The sequence below is a fragment of the Psammomys obesus genome, unplaced genomic scaffold (genome assembly GCF_907164565.1).
Source record: "Psammomys obesus unplaced genomic scaffold, mPsaObe1.curated_primary_1811, whole genome shotgun sequence".
Lineage (NCBI taxonomy): Eukaryota > Metazoa > Chordata > Mammalia > Rodentia > Muridae > Psammomys > Psammomys obesus.
Window position 1 is genome coordinate 5,412,591 of NW_026596463.1, and position 19,185 is coordinate 5,431,775.

Genomic DNA, 19,185 nt, shown 5'->3' on the forward strand with positions numbered 1-19,185 from the left:
CTTTGAACTTTCCAAACTCCTTTGTTAGTTTTTGAGTCAATGGTACAATAGGCTGGCACCACTAGCTCTGATTAAAAAGTTATATTCTGTTAACAAGTCACTGATATTGTTCTTGGGTATTGCCATTTGATTAATTTCATCCAATATTCTACTTAAGTTATGTTTGTAATTAATTGATGCACACTTTTAGGTGTTGAATATTACTGTCACATGTCCCTTAATGATGGAAATATTTTACTGAAAAAGATATGGTTTGCCAGTTTCACCTCTGCATACATAACAGAGTATGCTTACACACACCTCTATGGCAATAATGCCAGCAGGCAGTATAATAATTTAAAACTAACAAAAGGCCTTTTCCTGATCTAAACATCCATATGTAGTGAGTTACTACATTCGTCAACTGATGTAAACAACTTTTCATCTGCTATTCTCTTATTAATTTTATGTGATTTGGGGCATATGTGATTTTTTCCTAATGTATGCAACTTTCTAGTTGCTGCTTTAGTGAAGGGTTTAAGAGATTGTGGGTTTAAGCCAAAGGCCCTGGTGTTCTGTCCTCTAGCAAGCAGAGAGGCCGCCGTGGTGGATGGAGCTGGTGCAGTGTTCCAAAGAGAAGGGTAGGAAGTGGGTCTGGGAGAGGAGTTAATGTCACACTTATCCATCCCAAGGAGGAAAAGCCCTCTGTAACAGGATGACTGGAAGTGAACAGTGGCCTCTGGGGGAAGGTTGTGATGGTGATAGCTGTAAGAAATGTACATGCTTTCAGGAGTCAGGTATGTGACTAGAAATTGAGTGACTGCCCTATAACCTTTAGTCTGGCTCATTTTAGAGACACATCTCTTCCCCAGACCTAAGTAACCTGAATGATTCAGTGGTGGGATTTCTTGGGGGTGGGTGAGTAAGTCCTTTTTGGGGCCAGCAACGTAATGAGGAAGCAAAGGCTGGCTTGGGTCCTTGGCCAATTCCCTGCAGATCCCCGGTTTAACACGTGCACAAAGTTTTCCCCTCTTGTAAAGATCTTTCACATGACAGACATTGATTGTTCTAGCAACCATGTAAAGGGCATAGGGCACCTTGGGGCTTCCTGGTCTTTGTAGAGAGTAAAAGAAAGAGACTTTCAACTTTAACTGAGTTTCAGAGCTCACATGATGGTGGTTAGGTTGACAGGCAAAGCAGGGTGTGCAGCCCCCCCCCCCCCGCATGATAAAGAGCCTGTGTGACCAAGGGAAGGTACACAGCAGCAAGCATGTGGTTCAGTGCACTCTGACCTCAGGCAGGTAGCTTCCCCTCTGTACTTTTATTTCTCTCCTACAGAATGGAACTATGGCGCCTCTCTTATGGGATTCATGTGAGACCTCAGCTTTGCAAAATTTCACTTCCCTTGCTTCTTACATTTACTTATTGTGGTGTTGTGCAGATCTGAATGCTGTTGGGAAACTTAGGGAGAAGCAGTTGAATAGAGATGGAATCTAGCAACCAGTGGGTGTTGCATGAAATTCCCAAGATGCACAGGGAGCTTTCCTCGGGTGGGTTTTTGTGTGGTTTTATACCCACACGTTGTGGCCTGATGTGTCAAGAAATAAGACTCATTTGAAAGAACTCAGCAGTTCACCCAGTAGGTGCTGTGCACTGCGCTCTGTGACTGCTCATAACAGTTCACATGCAGGTGTACGAGATCCCCATTGGAACAAGATTCCAGAAGCAATTGCCCAAAGAGAGCTTGGTGTCAAGATTAAAAGCAGAAAAAAGTCATCAAGTTACAGCGCTCAGAACAAACCCAGACCACTGTCTGGTTTTATAAATAAAGTTTTATTAGAACACAGGCACTCCCATTTGTTTACTGATCATTCCGGCTGCTTTCTTTTTTCTATTCAATGGCAATTTTGATCAGCTGCAGTACAGACTGTGTATCTCATAACACCAAAAAATATTTACCAGCTTTGCTTTTATAGCAAATATTTACCAGCCTCTGGTGAAGACCTGTTGCTTCCAGGCTATGTGGCCTTACACACATCATTTATACTCATAGTATCTCAGATTCCTATTGTGTAAAAAGGATCGGATGAGTGTGATAACTCACACCCAGGCAGCAAAGCAAGTTCAAGCCAGCTTTGGCTATGTGGTGGGTTGGGGCCAAACTGAACTACATAGCAAGACCTTGTCTAAATAGACAGACAGGCAGGCAGGCAGATAGCAGAGCTATAATGTTTAAACTAGATAGTTTATATAAAGATATTTGTGTGTGATAACCCTCAGCTGATAATAGCTTCCATAATTATGAGTAGTGCCACTGACTGACAGCTAATCTTTTTGGGTAAAATACCCTGGCCAGATTTTCAAAGTACCCCCTGTAGCTAGCATTTCAGCTAAATTAGCCGCCTCTCCCTACCACCAGTGTGATTTCTTCAGATCAGCCATTTCACTGCACTACTCCTCTACCTGTCTCGGAGGCATTTGGATGAGTGTCCCTGAATATTTCCCAGTAGTCTGTGCATCTGGTCTGGAGAAGGGGAGTTGAGTGAGGCATTCTGTTAGAATTAAATGTCAAGACTGCCAGCTGCTTCTTTCTCAAAATATGAGCTAAATATTCCAAAAGGTGTGAACCATCAATCAGAGAATATTTTGAATTTACTTGCTGTTGTTAGGGGAGGAAATTAGAAATTTTAGAGAAGAATCAACCTCTTGACAAATGGCACCTAAAGCTATTAGGGAGCTGAGAAACCTGGCATCCTCCCTGGGCCTCCTCTGCGCAGTGGGAAATGCTTGTTCAGTGTAAAGAGCGTGCCTCATCCTGGAGTCCTGTCACATATGTGGTGATTTCCAAGAGAGAAGTGAAAAGAAAACAAAGTCCCTCAGCCCAACCTTTCAGAAGTATCGAAGTCATGCAGAAAGAAGTTTTCTTCGGCTCTTCCTCATTGTCAGCCTTTCAGATTAGGAGACAAGACAAACAAAACAAAAGACCAACCTTGAATGAGCCTAGCCTCCAGCCTGGGACAGGACAGGCTTTGATAAGAAGGGATACCCAGTAGGAAAGAAAGGGCTATGGGTAAGGCAGCGTCTCTAGCAGAAGACTCCTGCACACAAAAGTAACACTTCTGTGGCACCCTTTGCCACCACCAGTGAACAGCAAGCCTGGCACAGGACACCTTCATTTGTGGATTATACATCCCCGAATGGCCACTCAGTGGTCTGAGTAGGTAGTGGAAAGAGGAACGGTGGGAAGTCACAGGGCTGCCTCCTCGGAATGCCTCTCCTGGCACCACTGCCCACCCAGACATCCTGTCCCACCTGCTTTCGCTTCGCCTGGGCTCTGCCATTGACATTCACCAGGAGCCTAGTGAGTACTTCTCAGTCCAGGGTGACAATGAGAGTCACCCACCATGAATGCCATGGATGACTAAGCCTCCGCCCAAAGACCCTCAGGTCATTGATTATATGGAGAAAGAAAGGGCAGGGAATGGTGTGTGTTTAAAACTTTCCGAGTGGTTCTAATGCATTGAGACCTACTATGTGCTGGTCTCTCTTCTAGGGGAATGGAACAGAGGACACTGTCCAATTGTGGAGCAAGTTAGATAATAAATTAGTGAGTGGCCAAGATATTCTTTTCTTATAATGCAACACAGAAAGAGAGAGGGAGAGAGGGAAGGAGGGAGGGAGGAAGGGAGGGAGAAATATTTGAGGCTATAAAACAATGAGGCTGGGGTTAGGGTATCTTGTAATTTTGCTTAGATTGTTCTTGGCTCAGAATCTTTGCTTGGTGAGCTCTCTCAGCATTGAGGATCTCCTTCTCCCTGGAAACCGGGGAGAGGAGTTTGTACTTGATTTGTCCATGTACAGGTTTTTTTTATCAGAATGCTTTTGCTCAACACAGGCCGGGACTCATTTTCTTAAAGAGCAGGGGGCCGGCTCCATATAGCTTTCCCTCCCTCCTCTGCCTTCACTGTCCGGAAGCAGGGCTGTTAGCCCTTTGCTTCGTGGTTGCAATATGGCTGTTCTGTCTTCAGCTTCATCTCCTTCCAGACAGAAGGAAACAGGAGAGGGAAAAGCCTCAAGAGCATTCATACTAAGTCCTCTGCATGTCGCTGGCCTCAAGGCAATCCCGCCTGAAAGGGTGAGAGGGAAAGCTGGTGTTTCTCCCAGACACATTGTCATTACAAGAAAAATCAGGGTTCTGTTTCTTAAGGAAAAGGGAAAACGAATATCAGAGCACAATCAACAATTTCCATACATCCCTATATGCTACTATTTAGGTTCCTGAGCAAAGAGTTGCTTAGAAAAAGTAACGACATCTTTTTGGGTGGAATGGGCAGTATACAAAAGGGACATGGAAGGAGAGGGAAAAATATCCAGGAGGATGGTTGGAAGTTTTTGAGAGGAAGCTTGGTGTGAAGTGAACATTTGGACTAGAATTCTGGGTATGACGATGCCAAGAAAGAGGCAAGCCCTTTCCCAGGATAACTGCCCAGCAGTAGGCAAGATGGATGGTGTTGATAAATTAGTCATTTTATCAACTGGCCACTATTTTTTCTTTCCTGGCCTACTATTTTTTTTCTTTATTCACAAAGTTAAGGAGATAGATAGAAAAAGACTTACTAAAAGGAAGACATTGGTAAAGAAAAGTCTAGGATTAGAAACATTGCAACAGTAAGAAGCCCTGCAGAGTTACTGTGTTTTAACACAGAGAACACTGAATGGCAGGAAAAGGATGAGTGAGCCCAAAGGAGGGGGTTCTACAGGAACCCTTCCTCTTGGAAACTGAGTCTCTCTTTCCAGGGATACCATTAGCAAACCTCCAGACATCTGTGCTTAAGAAGAATCAGGCCTGGAAACAACTCACATTCCTTTCCATGACTAATCCTAAACAAAGAAATCGCTAGGCCTATCTGCAGGAATCAGAGCAAAAGTAAAGAGGGAAAAGGAAAGAATTCTCAGAGAATGACTTCCTCTTCTTCTTCTTCTTCTTCTTCTTCTTCTTCTTCTTCTTCTTCTTCTTCTTCTTCTTCTTCTTCTTCTTCATCTTCTGTAGTTAATTATAAAAAAAAAGAATGCAAATTTAAGGCTAGAAAATTATTGGACTATGAAAATGTATTTCTTTTAAAAAAATAATTTATTTAACTTTATTTTATGTGCATTAGTGAAAAGGTGTCAGATCCCTTGGAATTCGCGGTACAGACAGTTGTGAGCTGCCATATGGGTGCTGGGAATTGAACCTGGGTCCTTTGGAAGAGCAGTGGCTCTTAACCACTGAGCCATCTCTCCAGCCCTGAAGATGTATTTCTTAAAAGGTGCCAACCATAGCATAGCATTACAGAAAGTAGATAGAGAGAGGCTAAAGGATGCTTCTGGCCTTGGGAGTCCCAAGGTCATGGGGAGGCAGCATACCACAGTGCCTGTTGCAGAAGTTCCCTGAAGCCAGAGAGCACAGACCCTGGAAGCTGACAGAAAGAGGAACGAACCCAGATGAGGCCTGAAGCACACTTTGACCTTTAACATTTAATTGTCCAGTAGCTGCACAAATAGTTTGGAAAATTTTTTTTGCTAGCCTGAAAGAAGTTCCACAGCATCTTCGGGACATTTGAGCTCTTGGAGAGGACCTGTCATGGTGAGAGACCCATAGTTCTGTCTGCTAAGGAAAAGCTCCCGGAAGAATATGGTGGAGAAATTGGATTAGTACGTAATTAAGACATCCAGAAATCTTCATACTGTGCTCATCTCTCTGAATGCTCAGGGTAGAGCACAGTTCATCCTTCTTCTTATACAAATATGGCTTCCCTGAGGGCAGCCCTATACCTCAGGTCTTCCTCTGCTGTCCAGAGTACACACACAGTGCACCAGTGACAGAACAGGAAGTCCTCCTCTTTCCTCTCACATCTTCAGATACCCTTCATCCTTTACGAGGTGTCCAGACATTTTATTGTCAAAGGAGGGAACACTTGGAGAGAAAACAGATGACTGAATTAGTCAGCAGCACAGACCTCTACTTCTGGATCTATTGTATTTAAAAATCAAGCTTACGGGTCAAGACTCCTCCAAGGTAGCTCCTACAACCTATTTTCCCACATCTGGTTGTCGTCTGTGCTCCTACCTCTGTGGAGTTCCCCGGCCTCACGCTCGGCTTACGGAGCGTGGTGCTCCTGGCACCTGCCCTACAGCAAGCACGGAGGAGGTGCGGGGTCTGTGGGAGGGTCCTCAATGTCCGGACTTCAGCTGTAATTTATATTTATTTCCCCGATGGTTTGAGCCTGGGTCGTAATGCTGTACGACCAAAGGTTAAGTCAGGGTTAACTCTGACATCACAATAAAAGACCCCGGGAAGAAAATCAAAGATAAATCAAACTATGTGGGAAAAAAAAATGCTTTAAGGAGATTCTTTTGAGCCACAAAGGGGATGCTATATCTAACTTTGTCTAAATTGATGCTGGACAGCCAATATGAATTTGCACTTTTCAATGCATATATGTTTGAACAGCTGTGCCCTTGCCAGTGTACAAGAGTGTTGGTTTTTATAAAAGAAGTGCACTTTTAAAAAGAAGTGCACAGATAATTCCACCCAGGGAACTGCTCAGCTGTCTGTGGGCCCTGATAGGAGCAGCTCCTCCTAAGGTCAGTTACTCTACTGCTTAGCTCCCAAGCCTACCCCTTTTTAGACACTCTGTCCTTCTCAGAGACATCAGGCTTTTGTAATTCCTTCCTGGGACAGGTTATGTATATATGTACCTAGGAAGATGTTCATATGTTTTTAAATGTATGAATATGTTTATATATGATGCATATTTATATGTAATATATAGATATGAAATTAGCTTGTTGGGAAGAATCAATAGAAAAATTCAATATGAAATGGGCAAGTGAAGAGATCCTAGAGTAAAAAGTTGGAAAAGGGAATAAAGCTATTCAAATGGACCATCATTGAAATGCAGAAACAGAGTGTGAGGGGTTGTCCACATAAAGGAAAGGAGAGGAGAGCAGGATCTTAGGTCTGCATGGCCATTTTGAGGGACATTCCCAAGCTAACAGGCACTTACACAGTGTCACAGGAAGCTGTTGCTGTTGCTCAAATGAGACAAATCACCATGGCCTGCCCTCCAGGGACACTCTGGGTGACACAGTCTCTCAGAGGCTGAGTGGCACCTGACTGCTATCACCTTGAGTATTTCCAGAGACCTTTTACATTAATTTATATTACTTTAACAAGATAGAATATTGTTTCAGGCCAAAAAAACACATGGTGTATGTTCATCAAGGGACCCAAGCCAAGATGAAGCAGAGGCTCTTGGGGGCTTCTGAACAGCTACCATAGTCCCAGATATACTTTGGCAGATATAGCATCCTCATTAGAGATGTTCCTGACAGTGAATTTGGGTAAGGAGAGCTAAGATGGGTTAGCATGGATGGGCTGGAGGAGAACATGTTGAACAGTTAGTCCCTTCTACAGAGAACACCAAAATTTGCTTGAGATCAAGAAGAAAAGAAAACTAGAATGTGGCATTACTGAGTAAAATGCCAAGTAATTGCTGGTTCCACATATTTGTAGACCACCAAGTTTCTTGCTTTGTGAGAATATTATGTTACAAATGTAGACCACATGAATGAGGACACACACACATACATACACACACACACACACAGAGAGAGAGAGAGAGAGAGAGAGACAGACAGACAGACAGACAGACAGAGAGAGAGATTGAGAACTGCCAATGATAAAATTCATGAGAGGGATTGTAGTAAGAAAGGTTTTATTTCTAAGTTCCCATGAAGTCTCCAAGAAGGGAGTCTCTCTCTATCCACTTCCTCCCCAGAATGTTGCAGAAACCCAGATATATCAAGTACAAAGTGTTAAGACCGTAGGGCAGATGGCTGCTCAGATAAGCTGTGTGGAAGAGCAGGGCCTGTGAGGACTGTGTGACTCAGCATGTGGCCTAAGACTGGTCGATGAGAGAGTTCCATGCTTGTGTCAGAACTTAGTTAATCCTATTCAAAGAATAATGAATAAGAGTGATTGGCGGACCTGAGTGCTGATATCAGTCGGCTGGTTTATAAGGAGCACAAGCATATTTTCTAATGACCAAAATGATCTTGTCCACTCATGACAGACTGCTTTGCATTTCAAAGACCCTTGGAGCAATTAGAGAAGATTGCTTACTGAGCATGCGATCAGGGCCCAGAAAGTAGAAGACCTTCAAGTAAAGTGCACCATCTCTGCCTTACAGTGTTCTACACACACACACACACACACACACACACACACACACACACGATCACGAATGCACACATATGAATAAATATACACAGACAGTGTTAGTATATGTCATATTTAAAGTTCTGCCTTTGATCTGAGTGGGAATTAATACTATTGGATTATGACCCAGTCCATGCTCGTTTCTATAAAACCATATGCAAATTATTAGACACATTTCAAAGCTAAGAATTTGTTAAAGAATTCTTTGTCACCACGACTACTGTTAGACATTTGACAATTATCTTCAATTATTCATTTAATAATGGCACATAAAGTAGTAGTTTGTGTGCATTTCTTTTGCATTTTAAAACTTATTTCAAATTTATATTAAGCATATTTTTATTTTTTTAAAATTATATAATTAATATAATTATATAATTTCCTTCCTTATATTTTTCTCCCTAGTCCATCTCATACAACCCCCTTGCTCTCTCTCAATTTCATGACTTCTTTTTCTTTAATTAGCTGTTATATTAGTTCTTTAATTAATTGTTGCTTTTATTTAAATATATATTTCTAAATACAGGAGGATAATTTCTTATACGAGGTCTATCAGCTTTGACAAGTAGAGTTGTATAACTCCACAATCAAAGTGCAAAGTATTACATCATGTCCCTCTCAGAGAAATACTGTGCTGAGTGACATTTGCAAAATAAGTTCCTTCTACCTAGAGTCAACAACAGTTGGTGCCCCTTAAAGGACCGTATTTTCCAGCTTTTTCTACAGCATGCTGTCATGCTTGCTGATGGACAGAAGAGGTCTTTCTAATTTGCATGTGTATGTTTGCTTTCCTACAAGTGAGTCTTTTAAGCTCCTTTGATCAATGAACATAAAACAAAACAGAAGGCTGACAGATACTCTTAAGGACATTTTCCACAGGGAGTTGGAGACAAATTCCATCCAAATGTGCTACATTAACTCTGAGGGCTGGGGAAGAGAATCTTCAGTTATTTCTTTCCTTTAAATAGGCCGCATGCACAGAGCTAACCCCGCACTCCCAACTACCCAGGCACAGAAGCCACCGAAGCGACCTGGCTTTCCAGAGAGTAGCCAGAGACAGCACTGTTTACAGACAGCACCGTAGAAAACTCACAGCCATTTTGACTTGTGCAAGTTAGTGTCTGAATTCATCGCAAAGGGTTTTGTTTTGTTTTTTTAATGCTGACCTTCTTTAAAGTGGGGTCTGACATGATGTCTTAGAGGGTAAAGGCCCTTGTGGCCAAGCCTAACAGTCTGAATTGGATCCCTGAAGCCCACATGGAAGAAGGAGAACCAACTCCCTAGCTTTGTACTCTGCCCTCCGTGTGTGCGCTGCGGCACGGATCCACACGTGCCCTTGTACAACGAAGGCACATGATAACTAATGTAACACAATTGTAAGACTCCCTCAAACATTTATACACTAGTATCTATCCAGGCTGGTTCTGGAGATTTTAAGCAATACAAAACTCCAGTCGTCTTTTGGTGGTTTTGAAGAATTGTTTTTATTTTTATTCTATTTTATTTTATTTTATTTTTAAGACAAGATCTCTCGGTAGTGAGTGGTGGCTCAGCAGTTAAGAGCACTGACTGCTCTTTCAGAGCACCTGGGTTCAATTCCCAGTACCCACATGGCAGCCCACAACTGTCTGTAACTTCAAGATTGAATACCCTCACCCAGACGTCCATGCAGGCAAAACACAAATGCACGAATATCTGTGCACCATGCGTGTACTTGGACGAGTGTCTGCCTGGTCCCCGAGGCTCCCTGGAATTGGACTTACACACAGTTGTGAGCCTCTGTGTAGGTGTTGGGAATTGAACCTAGGTCTTCTGGGAGAGCAGCCAGTGCTCATAACTGTGGAGCCATCTCTCCAGCCCCCATACCGAAGAATTATGATGCACAGCCAGTTAACTTTTTTATGTGACTGAATCTTACAACCAAATATGATATTTGGCCACCATCAGCGGACAGACCGTTTCTTTGAAACAAATGGGAGAAATGACATTTGTGAGATACATGGGGGCTTGGAAGGCATCTGGGAAGGTGCTGGGGTCTGCTTGCCAGGCATCTGGTCACCTCTTTTTGGCCTTACTGCTGACATAGAGGGTGCCAAGGCAGACATGCTTTGCTCTGAGAACACACTGCTCTGCCAGCAGGATGTAAGTGAAGACCCGAACTTCCTACCAGGCCCTGGACACGAGGGTGAGCTCACCATCACCTGCACTGAGAGGCTCAGCAGGCTTCGGCTTCATTTTGTTGGGCAACTGGAAACTGCGTTTTAAAGTCTCAAGATCTCTGGCTAGGTTCAGAAAGAACAGGAAAACCATTACAGCCTCACTCCAGAGGGACCTATAATGAGGTCCTCTTAAGGAACAAGGAGAGGGCAGCCAGTGTGGACTAGCCCGTCCTGCCTTCCTGTTGCTTTTGCGCGCACACCCCTCCTTCTGTTCCCCTTGGCACTGCTTCCAGCACTCACACTTGTCCAGATCCTCCTCCCTTCACCCCTGCTGAGAGCGGAGCTCAAGGATAAACCACAGGGCTGCTTAAAACGTGTAGCGTCTTGCCACAAGGCATTGGCAAGCTTCATGGAATGAAGAGCCCAGTTCCTTTCTTTCATGTGAGCGTGAATATTCTTTGGTCTGTTTCAGGATGCACAGAAGTCTGTGTGGAAGAATAGAGCTAAGTCTGCCCCTGGCATGCTGACTCACTCTGACTCTTCCAATACCATTTACCAGCATGACCTTCAATTCAAATGAGAACCACAAAATACCAGTAATTTTATTTAGGGGGAATATTTATATTTTGGTACAGTAGGTGAATTCCTGAGGAAAGGGCATTATTAGAAGTATTTCCCTCCAAATCCCACTGTTTCATCTTAGGCTTCCTGCTTCTAATTGGTCTGCATGATGGGAAAAAAATGTTTTTAAATTCACCCATTCTGTATTTCCTCATAACTGACTCCTAAGAATATAATCTCTCAAAGAAGACATCGTAAGTTCCAGGTCGCTTTAAGACAAATCAACCCAATATCTTCCTCTTCACACTGTGCTCCTGAATCAGTGCCCACCAAGTCTGGAGACCGAGTGCAGTCTTGAGAGCAAGCGCTTCTCTGCTCTTAGAAAGGAGCGATGGGTGTTCGGCAGTATCCTCCCCGGCTGAGCCAAAGGCAGCCTAACTTCGGGGGGTGGGGGGGAGTGCAGAGTGAGCAGCAGTCTGTACTCAGGGCAGGAGCCTGACAACCTCCGGACTCTTCAGGAGTCTGTTTCCTGACTGGGCTGTAGAACGCTGTGTGGTGAACGGCATCGGTGCGAATATTCCCCATCACGTTCCTCACTTACCAAAAGTCGCCCTGACCTGAATCATGTAAGATGAACCTGCGCACATTTAGGCTTCATATGGGGGCTTTACATACAAGAATTTATCATTTCTTCTCTCAATGTATCATTTCTTCTTATTGAGCAGCTACTTTGAGCCAGGCATCAGGCAAAACAAAACAAAAGAACAACAACAAAATGTGGGTCCTTAGCCACCACAGTCTAGAATAGCGGCTCTCAACCTTCCTAATGCTGTGACCCTTTGATACGGTTCTTCATGTTGTGGTGACCCCAACCGTAAAATTATTCTTATTGCTGCCTCATAACTGTAATCTAGCTACTGTTATGACTAATAATGTAAATGTATATATCTGTGCTTCCCCATGGTCTTTGGTGATTCCTGTGAAAGGGTCATGAGACCAAAAGGGGTCATGACCCACAGGTTGAGAGCCAATATTCTAGAACGAGCTGCAAGAACTGGTCTGTCAGTGTTGATGCAGCACGTCCCAGCATCTGTACTGGTTTCCGGGGCACATGATCTCCAATAGGGTTCAAGAGGGACAATCTTTCAGTCTCTTACACAAAGGAACACAGCTCCCAAGAACTTCCCATCCCTCGCCTCAACTCTCTGCTTCCCTAAGCAGTCTGTAGGAATGTAGGCAGGAGGGCATCTTCAACGCTGGAAAAGAGGCATGGGGAAGGGCAGGGAAGGATTCTTAAACCCGAAAGCTACTACATGCAATTAGTAAACTCCTGGGCACTTTGAGCGTATACATCTTCACCCCCCATGACAAGACCAACACAGCCTGAAAGGGTGACGCCTTGGCTTTGAACTGGTAGAGGCTAAGATGTGGAGTCAGCGGTGGTTGATAGTGTCTGTTTGGAAAATAGAAGTTACAGCCGGTATCAATGCAGTGATCATGGACCCCTGCTCTCCCATCCTGTCTACTCTCCTACCCCCCAAAGGCACTGTTTATTATACTTCTTCACACTCCCCTTTAAACCTCTAACCATATGGGGATATCCAAGCTCCCATTTGACAGATGGGAACAGCAGACCTCAAAACCAACTTGCTCAATCTTCCCCACCACGAATGAAGCCGGTGTTCAAGCTCAGAGGCCCCCCAGGCTCCAAAGTGATGTTCCTTCCACAACCCCACAGCTGTCCACTTGAAATTTTCAGTTCTTTTTTTTCTTTTTTCTGCATGTTGTTTCAACACATACATAGTAGGTAGAAAACTCTTACAGCCTGCCGGCTTTCTCCAGGGCTCTGGGAGCAACCTGCGATGACCATGAAGTAGAGGGTTTCTGCTCTTCCCAGGTCCAGGTCTCCCTGTCAGACACCTGCCCTCAAGTCCCTCTGGCATCCGGCACAGGAAATCTGCAGCTGCTTAGATGCCAGTGGGTATATTTTTAGAAACGGAGGAGGATATGTGGATGGCATGCACTTGAGGTGTTCTAGGGTCTATTAATAATATTTTTTGCTGAGGACACACAGAACGTTAACTCGACTGTCAGGATGAATTACCTCTGAAGGCGAGCTTGCCCTTCAGCACCGCCCATTCCCAGCATTGCTTCTTTTCTGAGTTTTGTTGTTGTTCTACTCCCAAGGGCTTCTCCTAGCACCTGGCACTCAAAGACAGGGGCTCTGGTAGCTAGCAGCAGACTCAGGCTGCTCTCCAAGAAGGCCAAGTGGGGAGCAAGGCTAACTCTCCTTGACCTCCGTAGGGACAGGCAGTGTTCCTTAAGATCCTCCGGCAAAAGGAGCCTCCTGTGTTACAGATCTGAACAAACATCCATGGGTGGATCCCTGCTTTTCAAAACTTCCTGGGGTTGCTGGCTTGATTCTGGGGCACACAAAATACTCTCTTACAAATGAGAGAATAGAAAGCCCAAACTGTAGGAAATTAATTTTAAGGTGTTAAAATAAGTAAAATATTAGAATATACACATATAAAGTCTCTGCCTTTAGAAACATAATGGGGACATTTATATTTTAAATTAAAAAATCTTCACTCAAATCATTTCTTTGAGTTACCAGATTAATGGTGACAACATAAAAATGCAAACATGTACTTTTGAGATCAGTTTTATGTTAAGAGTGTCACTATAACACATAAAAAGGAGCCAACCAATTCATAAAATGGCAAACTAAAAAAAAATATTAAACAAGACAATAACAGTAGGTAATAAACTAAAACATTTTCAGTTTCAAAATCTGTGGTGATGTTTCTGTCTGAGTGTCTGAATGGATTCCCCATATGAGAGAGAGAGCGAGGACATGTGACAGAAAGAAAGGGGTCTTGTGTCACCAGCTACAACCTTTCAAGTACCTTCTTAACAACAACAACAAAAAGTCATTATGTCTCCTCATGCCCCTTAGCTACACAGTCCAAAATCTAGCTCTCTGGCACGATCTAGGAATAACTGCTTATTTTAACCACACTGGAGAAAAACAGAAAACCATTTTGGTTTGGGGTAGGCTCTTCAGATAGCGGCAGGCACTAACAACCTCTTTGCCCAAGGGAATCTTTCTCTAAAGGGTTCTGAAAGCAACTCTAACATGAAACCCCGGAGAATCACTGTTGCTCTTGCTAGTGCCATTCCTGAAGGCCCATCTAGAAAGCCCTTGGTCTAAAGGACACTCCTATTACTGTGATTCTAGAGGGCAGAGTCTACTGGCCACCTCGCAAACATGAGAAGACACCAAAGAACCTCTACTGCCCCCACCTCCACTTTGTGTTTTCTGACAGCAACAGTGCCCAGCTTTCGTTTTAATGCCCACCCACATGTTCTTGGAGGCACAAGGCAAGAAGTCTCCTTCATCCCTCATCACCTCCTACAGTTGCTGGGAGGTGGGAGGTAAAGATCCTGCATTCAGTAAGCAAGAATTGTGTGGGGGAAGCTGGGCTTGTATTTGCTGAACATACAAGATCTCTTTCTAAATTATAAGCTGTTCTCCCCCAAAACAACAAACCAGAGATGCCCCCTACTCTCACTAAATGCAAAATAAATGTTAGTAGACATTTTATTATTGTTGTTGTTATTTTAGTTCTCAGGTCAATTCACTGAAGAGCTTAAAAAGTGTTTAAATATTTGTGAAATAAGGATATTTTACACCTCAACAGAATTTGTTTGTGTATGTACTCAGTAAGCAAATATTAAAAATAAAATATTTTAAATTTTAATTGCAATATATTTCTTTTTAAAAAGCACAAATAATTTAAAATGTTTGTATATTTGTAAATCTTGATGTCTTGCCAAGGGCTCTAGGAAGTAAATGGAAACTGTTCGCCCTCTCACTCCAGGATCCCCATTCTGTACTCTAACCCACAGCCTCAAGTCACAGTTCCTATTCCAGCCCTCAGCCGGTGGCTTTAGTTCAGCCCTTACATGTGGTAGGCCTACTACCTCTTGGATTTCATAATTGCCTTATTACCTTGGGCCAGGCAGACATTCCATTTACGCTGTCTCAATATCATCACCATCCTTATCCCTGCCCCATTCAATACTGTCTGCCTTAACCATCTTTATCTGGGCTCCCTTCCCTCCTTAATCATATGGATACTTGCTTTTACTGGGACTTTCCATGCCGTTCTTGGAGTCCTTTCTCCTAGCCCATGTGGTTTTTTTTCTCCACACTAACCCATACTGGCATTCTCCTTCCTCCGCTTGGCAGTCTGTTTCCCGTGATTCTCCTGTCTTCAAAAGCCCGGGAACCTTCGCCATGCCTACCCCATTCTGCCCTGCCCAGGTATGGATAGTTTAATCAGCCAATCAAGCAGGTTTGTACAACAAGGATAGGTATATCTAGGCAACAATATACAAGCGTGAGCCCAACCCCCAACACACTCCCCACCCCCAAGCCTGCAGCTCTTGTACTTGCTTCTGACTGAGGGTTTGGAACGTGCGAACTGACAGAATGGCTTCTGAACATGGAAACGCCCATGCGTTTTCTCTTCATGTCAGTCTCCCCTCCTCTCCTCCTTAGCTGCCTACCTGCTCAGGGTGGGTATCACCCATGAGCCCAGAGCTAAGTGTGTCTCTTTCACGGTCTTTGAATATCCTGGTGCAGCACAGACTCAAGCACAAGCGGTGCAAACTGCTCTTCATATGCAAGAAATGATGAAATGAGACACATTTAAAACCTCAACGCGCAGATGCAACTCCAGCGCAGACGGAGAACTGCGGCGGAATGCGTCCTGGTTCTTACTCCTCTAGTGAATAGCTGTGTGACTTGAACACATCACTTCATCTCCGGGGCCCTCAGGACCCTCACTTTGAACAGAAGGGAGGAGAGGGAGGCAACGCAAGGGACAGATGAGTTTTCAGGTTTCTTCCAAAACAAATCCACTCCCAGCCTCTATGGTACTGAAGTTCTCTGGTTCCGTGGTTTACAGTAGGCCCTCAGAGCTCCCTCTCCTTGGCTAGTACTTTCCACACTAGCAGCTGAGTTTGCAAGAACTCAGAGGCTCAGTAGAAACAAGCGTTATCAGTTAATATTGATCTTAATTCAGAAAAGACGATTAAAAACAAAGCAATGCAAAGCCACACAATGGTTTCTTTCTCTTTAAAGGGAAACTGCCAAGGATGCAGAAGGCAATGAAGATGGTCAAAGATGAGGATGGGCCCTTCAACGCTGCTACGAAAAGCATTCCCTCCTTTCCTCACTGCCTCCAGCCCGAGGCTCCCGGAGGGAGGGCTCCCCAAAGACACCCCTTCCCGGAAACCCTTCGGGGCCCCTTCTCCCAGTTTCGGTATGAACCTTCTCCAGGAGACCTGGACGGATTCCCGGAGGTCTTCGAGGGAGGTGGGTCCCGGAAGCGGAAGAGCATGCCCACGAAGATGCCTTACCACCACGCCGCGGAGGAAGCCGCGGCTGCCGAGGAGAGCAAGAGCCTGGGCCCCCCGAACCTCGCTCTGCTCTTCCCGCAGCCGCAGCGCCCCAAGTGCGACTCCCAGATGATCGACCTGTGCAACGTGGGCCTGCAGTTCTACCGCAGCCTGGAGCCCCTCGGGGGCAAAGCCGTCAAGCAGGAGCCGCTGAAGCCCAGCGCCGTGTGGCCGCAGCCCGTGCCTCCCGCCTTCCTGCCCGCGCCCTACCCCTACTACCCCAAAGTCCCCCCGGGGCTCGTGTTCCCCTTCTTCGTGCCCTCGTCCTCGCCCTTCCCCTTCAGCAGGCACACCTTCCTGCCCAAGCAGCCCCCCGAGCCGCCGCTACCCCGGAAGGCCGAGCCCCTGGAGAGCGAGGAGGCCAAGCAGAAGGTGGAGAGGGTGGACGTGAACGTGCAGATCGACGACAGCTACTACGTGGACGTGGGCGGGGCCCAGAAGCGCTGGCAGTGCCCCACGTGCGACAAGTCCTACACGTCCAAGTACAACCTGGTGACGCACATCCTGGGCCACAGCGGGATCAAGCCGCACGCGTGCTCCCGCTGCGGGAAGCTCTTCAAGCAGCTCAGCCACCTGCACACCCACATGCTGACGCACCAGGGCACGCGGCCGCACAAGTGCCAGGTGTGCCACAAGGCCTTCACACAGACCAGCCACCTCAAGCGCCACATGATGCAGCACAGCGAGGTGAAGCCGCACAACTGCCGCGTGTGCGGTCGGGGCTTCGCCTACCCCAGCGAGCTCAAGGCCCACGAGGCCAAGCACGCGAGCGGACGCGAGAACATCTGCGTGGAGTGCGGCCTCGACTTCCCCACCCTGGCCCAGCTCAAGAGGCACCTCACGACGCACCGGGGCCCCATCCAGTACAGCTGCTCCGAGTGCGACAAGACCTTCCAGTACCCGAGCCAGCTGCAGAACCACATGATGAAGCACAAGGACATCCGGCCCCACATCTGCTCCGAGTGCGGCATGGAGTTCGTGCAGCCGCACCACCTCAAGCAGCACTCGCTCACCCACAAGGTATGCGGGAGCGGGACGGCAGCCGGGGCGGGGGGCTGCTGGGGCCCTGTGTTGCTCCTCACTAAAAGGCGAAGGAACTGGGTGACCCCCGCTAAGATGCTCGCCTTACCTGAACCCCGAGGCCCTTCCCCACCCCACAGAGCCAACAGTGGGCGATGTGCCAGTAGACAGTCAAGTAGGCCCTTTCCCAGAATAGCCTTAGAGTCTCAGGTGGGCCTGGAAATTACCAGTGCAGGCATTTGGAGAGGAGAGTGAGGAAGGATGAAGGAAACAGCTGGCTACTGTGAGATTTCTGCGAGGCCTCAAAGAAGCCCTGGAACTTTGTTTCTAGAAACTTCTTTTAGGGCACTGGTGGGGGGTGGGTCACGCAGGTCCTCCGACCTCAGAGCACCACCATGCCTGGGCTGTGCCAATGATAGCCGCCTTCTAGAGAATTCTCTAAGAGCTCTTTCCAGCTGAAGCAGGCTGTATTTCCGGGTTGTTGTCTGGCTCCGCTGTGAGACCTGCTTCCTTCAGGTAGCTAAATACTGAAGCAGAGTTTACCCTAGCTGCCCAGGGCCTCCTCCTCCCTGTCTGCATGGGCTCACTAGCCTGTGGTATCTGTGGGAAGCAGGAGGAAGTATCCTTCACCGCTTGGTTTTAATGTCTCTGGGCAGAGGTCTCCGTGGAGCAGTGAGGACCCAAAGCTCAAGTTTCTGTCTCACTTGTAGCTAGAGCTCTGGAGTTCATCACCTGAAGCAGGCAAGCAGGCCTAGTACCATCTTGAGTTCTTACTCTGGCAGGCCTTACTTAGTTCTTTGACTTACCAAGAGGGGCTTTTGTCCGCCCCCCCCCCCCCCCCCCCCCCCCCCCCCCACACAACTAACCTCTAGTCTCACCCTTGACTTCAGTGACTTTCTTGGCAAGAAAAACTTTTAGCAAACCAGAGGCTCTAAAGCATCTTTTATTTCCAAAGGTCATCACAGAACTGGCAGCTGAGGTAAGGCTGCAGCTCTGTTCTCGTGGGTTTCACTCACTGGGTTAGGACAAAACACACAGTCCTATCTGGATCTGAAGCAGAGAGGCACTTCCTGCTGGACAAAAGGCAGCTACAGACCCATCTGAGGGGAGCTGCCTGCCAGTGCAGGAACCATCGACAGATGACCTGGATTTAGGTTTGGCCACAAAGGCACCATTGGCTTCGTTCAAAGTATGTGGAAAAGGAGTCAAAGGTTATTGATTCTAGACCATATGGATTCTGCGAGGTAATAGGAAATGAAGTTCAAGTGGAGAAAACAGCCTATTGTCTGACATATGTTTTCTTCAAATCGGTAAGCAAAGCGTGTTTTCAGTAGAGACATGAGCAAACAAGGAGAGGTAGTGTTCACTCGATGCTTGCTTTGTGGTGGTTCATGACTCACCCGTACTGATTGTCGGAAGCTGGGATCTGCTTCCGACTGAAAGTGAAGACACCACGATACGAGGACGTCTCTCAGAACGCCAGCGCTAGCACCTGAGTCTTTTTTGTGCATGTGTGAGGATGTGTGCAGATGCCTACGTGTGTGGATGCAGACGCCAGAGGTCAACATCTGGTACCCACAGTTGCTCTCCACTTTATCTTTTTGAGCCAGGTTCCCTCACTGAACTAACTTCCTCAGCTGGCTAGAGAGCCGGGCATCTTCCCAGTTGGAGAATTACAGACACACCTGGGCTGTTTTTGTGAGCGCTATGAGAGCTTGCACCCCGGGCATTTTA

At 46.1% G+C, this 19,185-nt stretch overlaps 1 protein-coding gene across 1 annotated transcript in view; it reads left to right on the forward strand.

The window, feature by feature from the left end:
* The window catches only part of Znf366 (zinc finger protein 366), a 63,996-nt gene that overhangs the window by 25,886 nt on the left and 18,925 nt on the right, over positions 1 to 19,185 (forward strand). The window contains exon 2 of the mRNA XM_055598348.1: positions 16,115 to 17,451. Within this exon, the coding sequence (XP_055454323.1) occupies positions 16,129 to 17,451 (1,323 nt within the window). The 5' untranslated portion in view covers positions 16,115 to 16,128. The remainder of the gene's footprint in view (positions 1 to 16,114; positions 17,452 to 19,185) is intronic.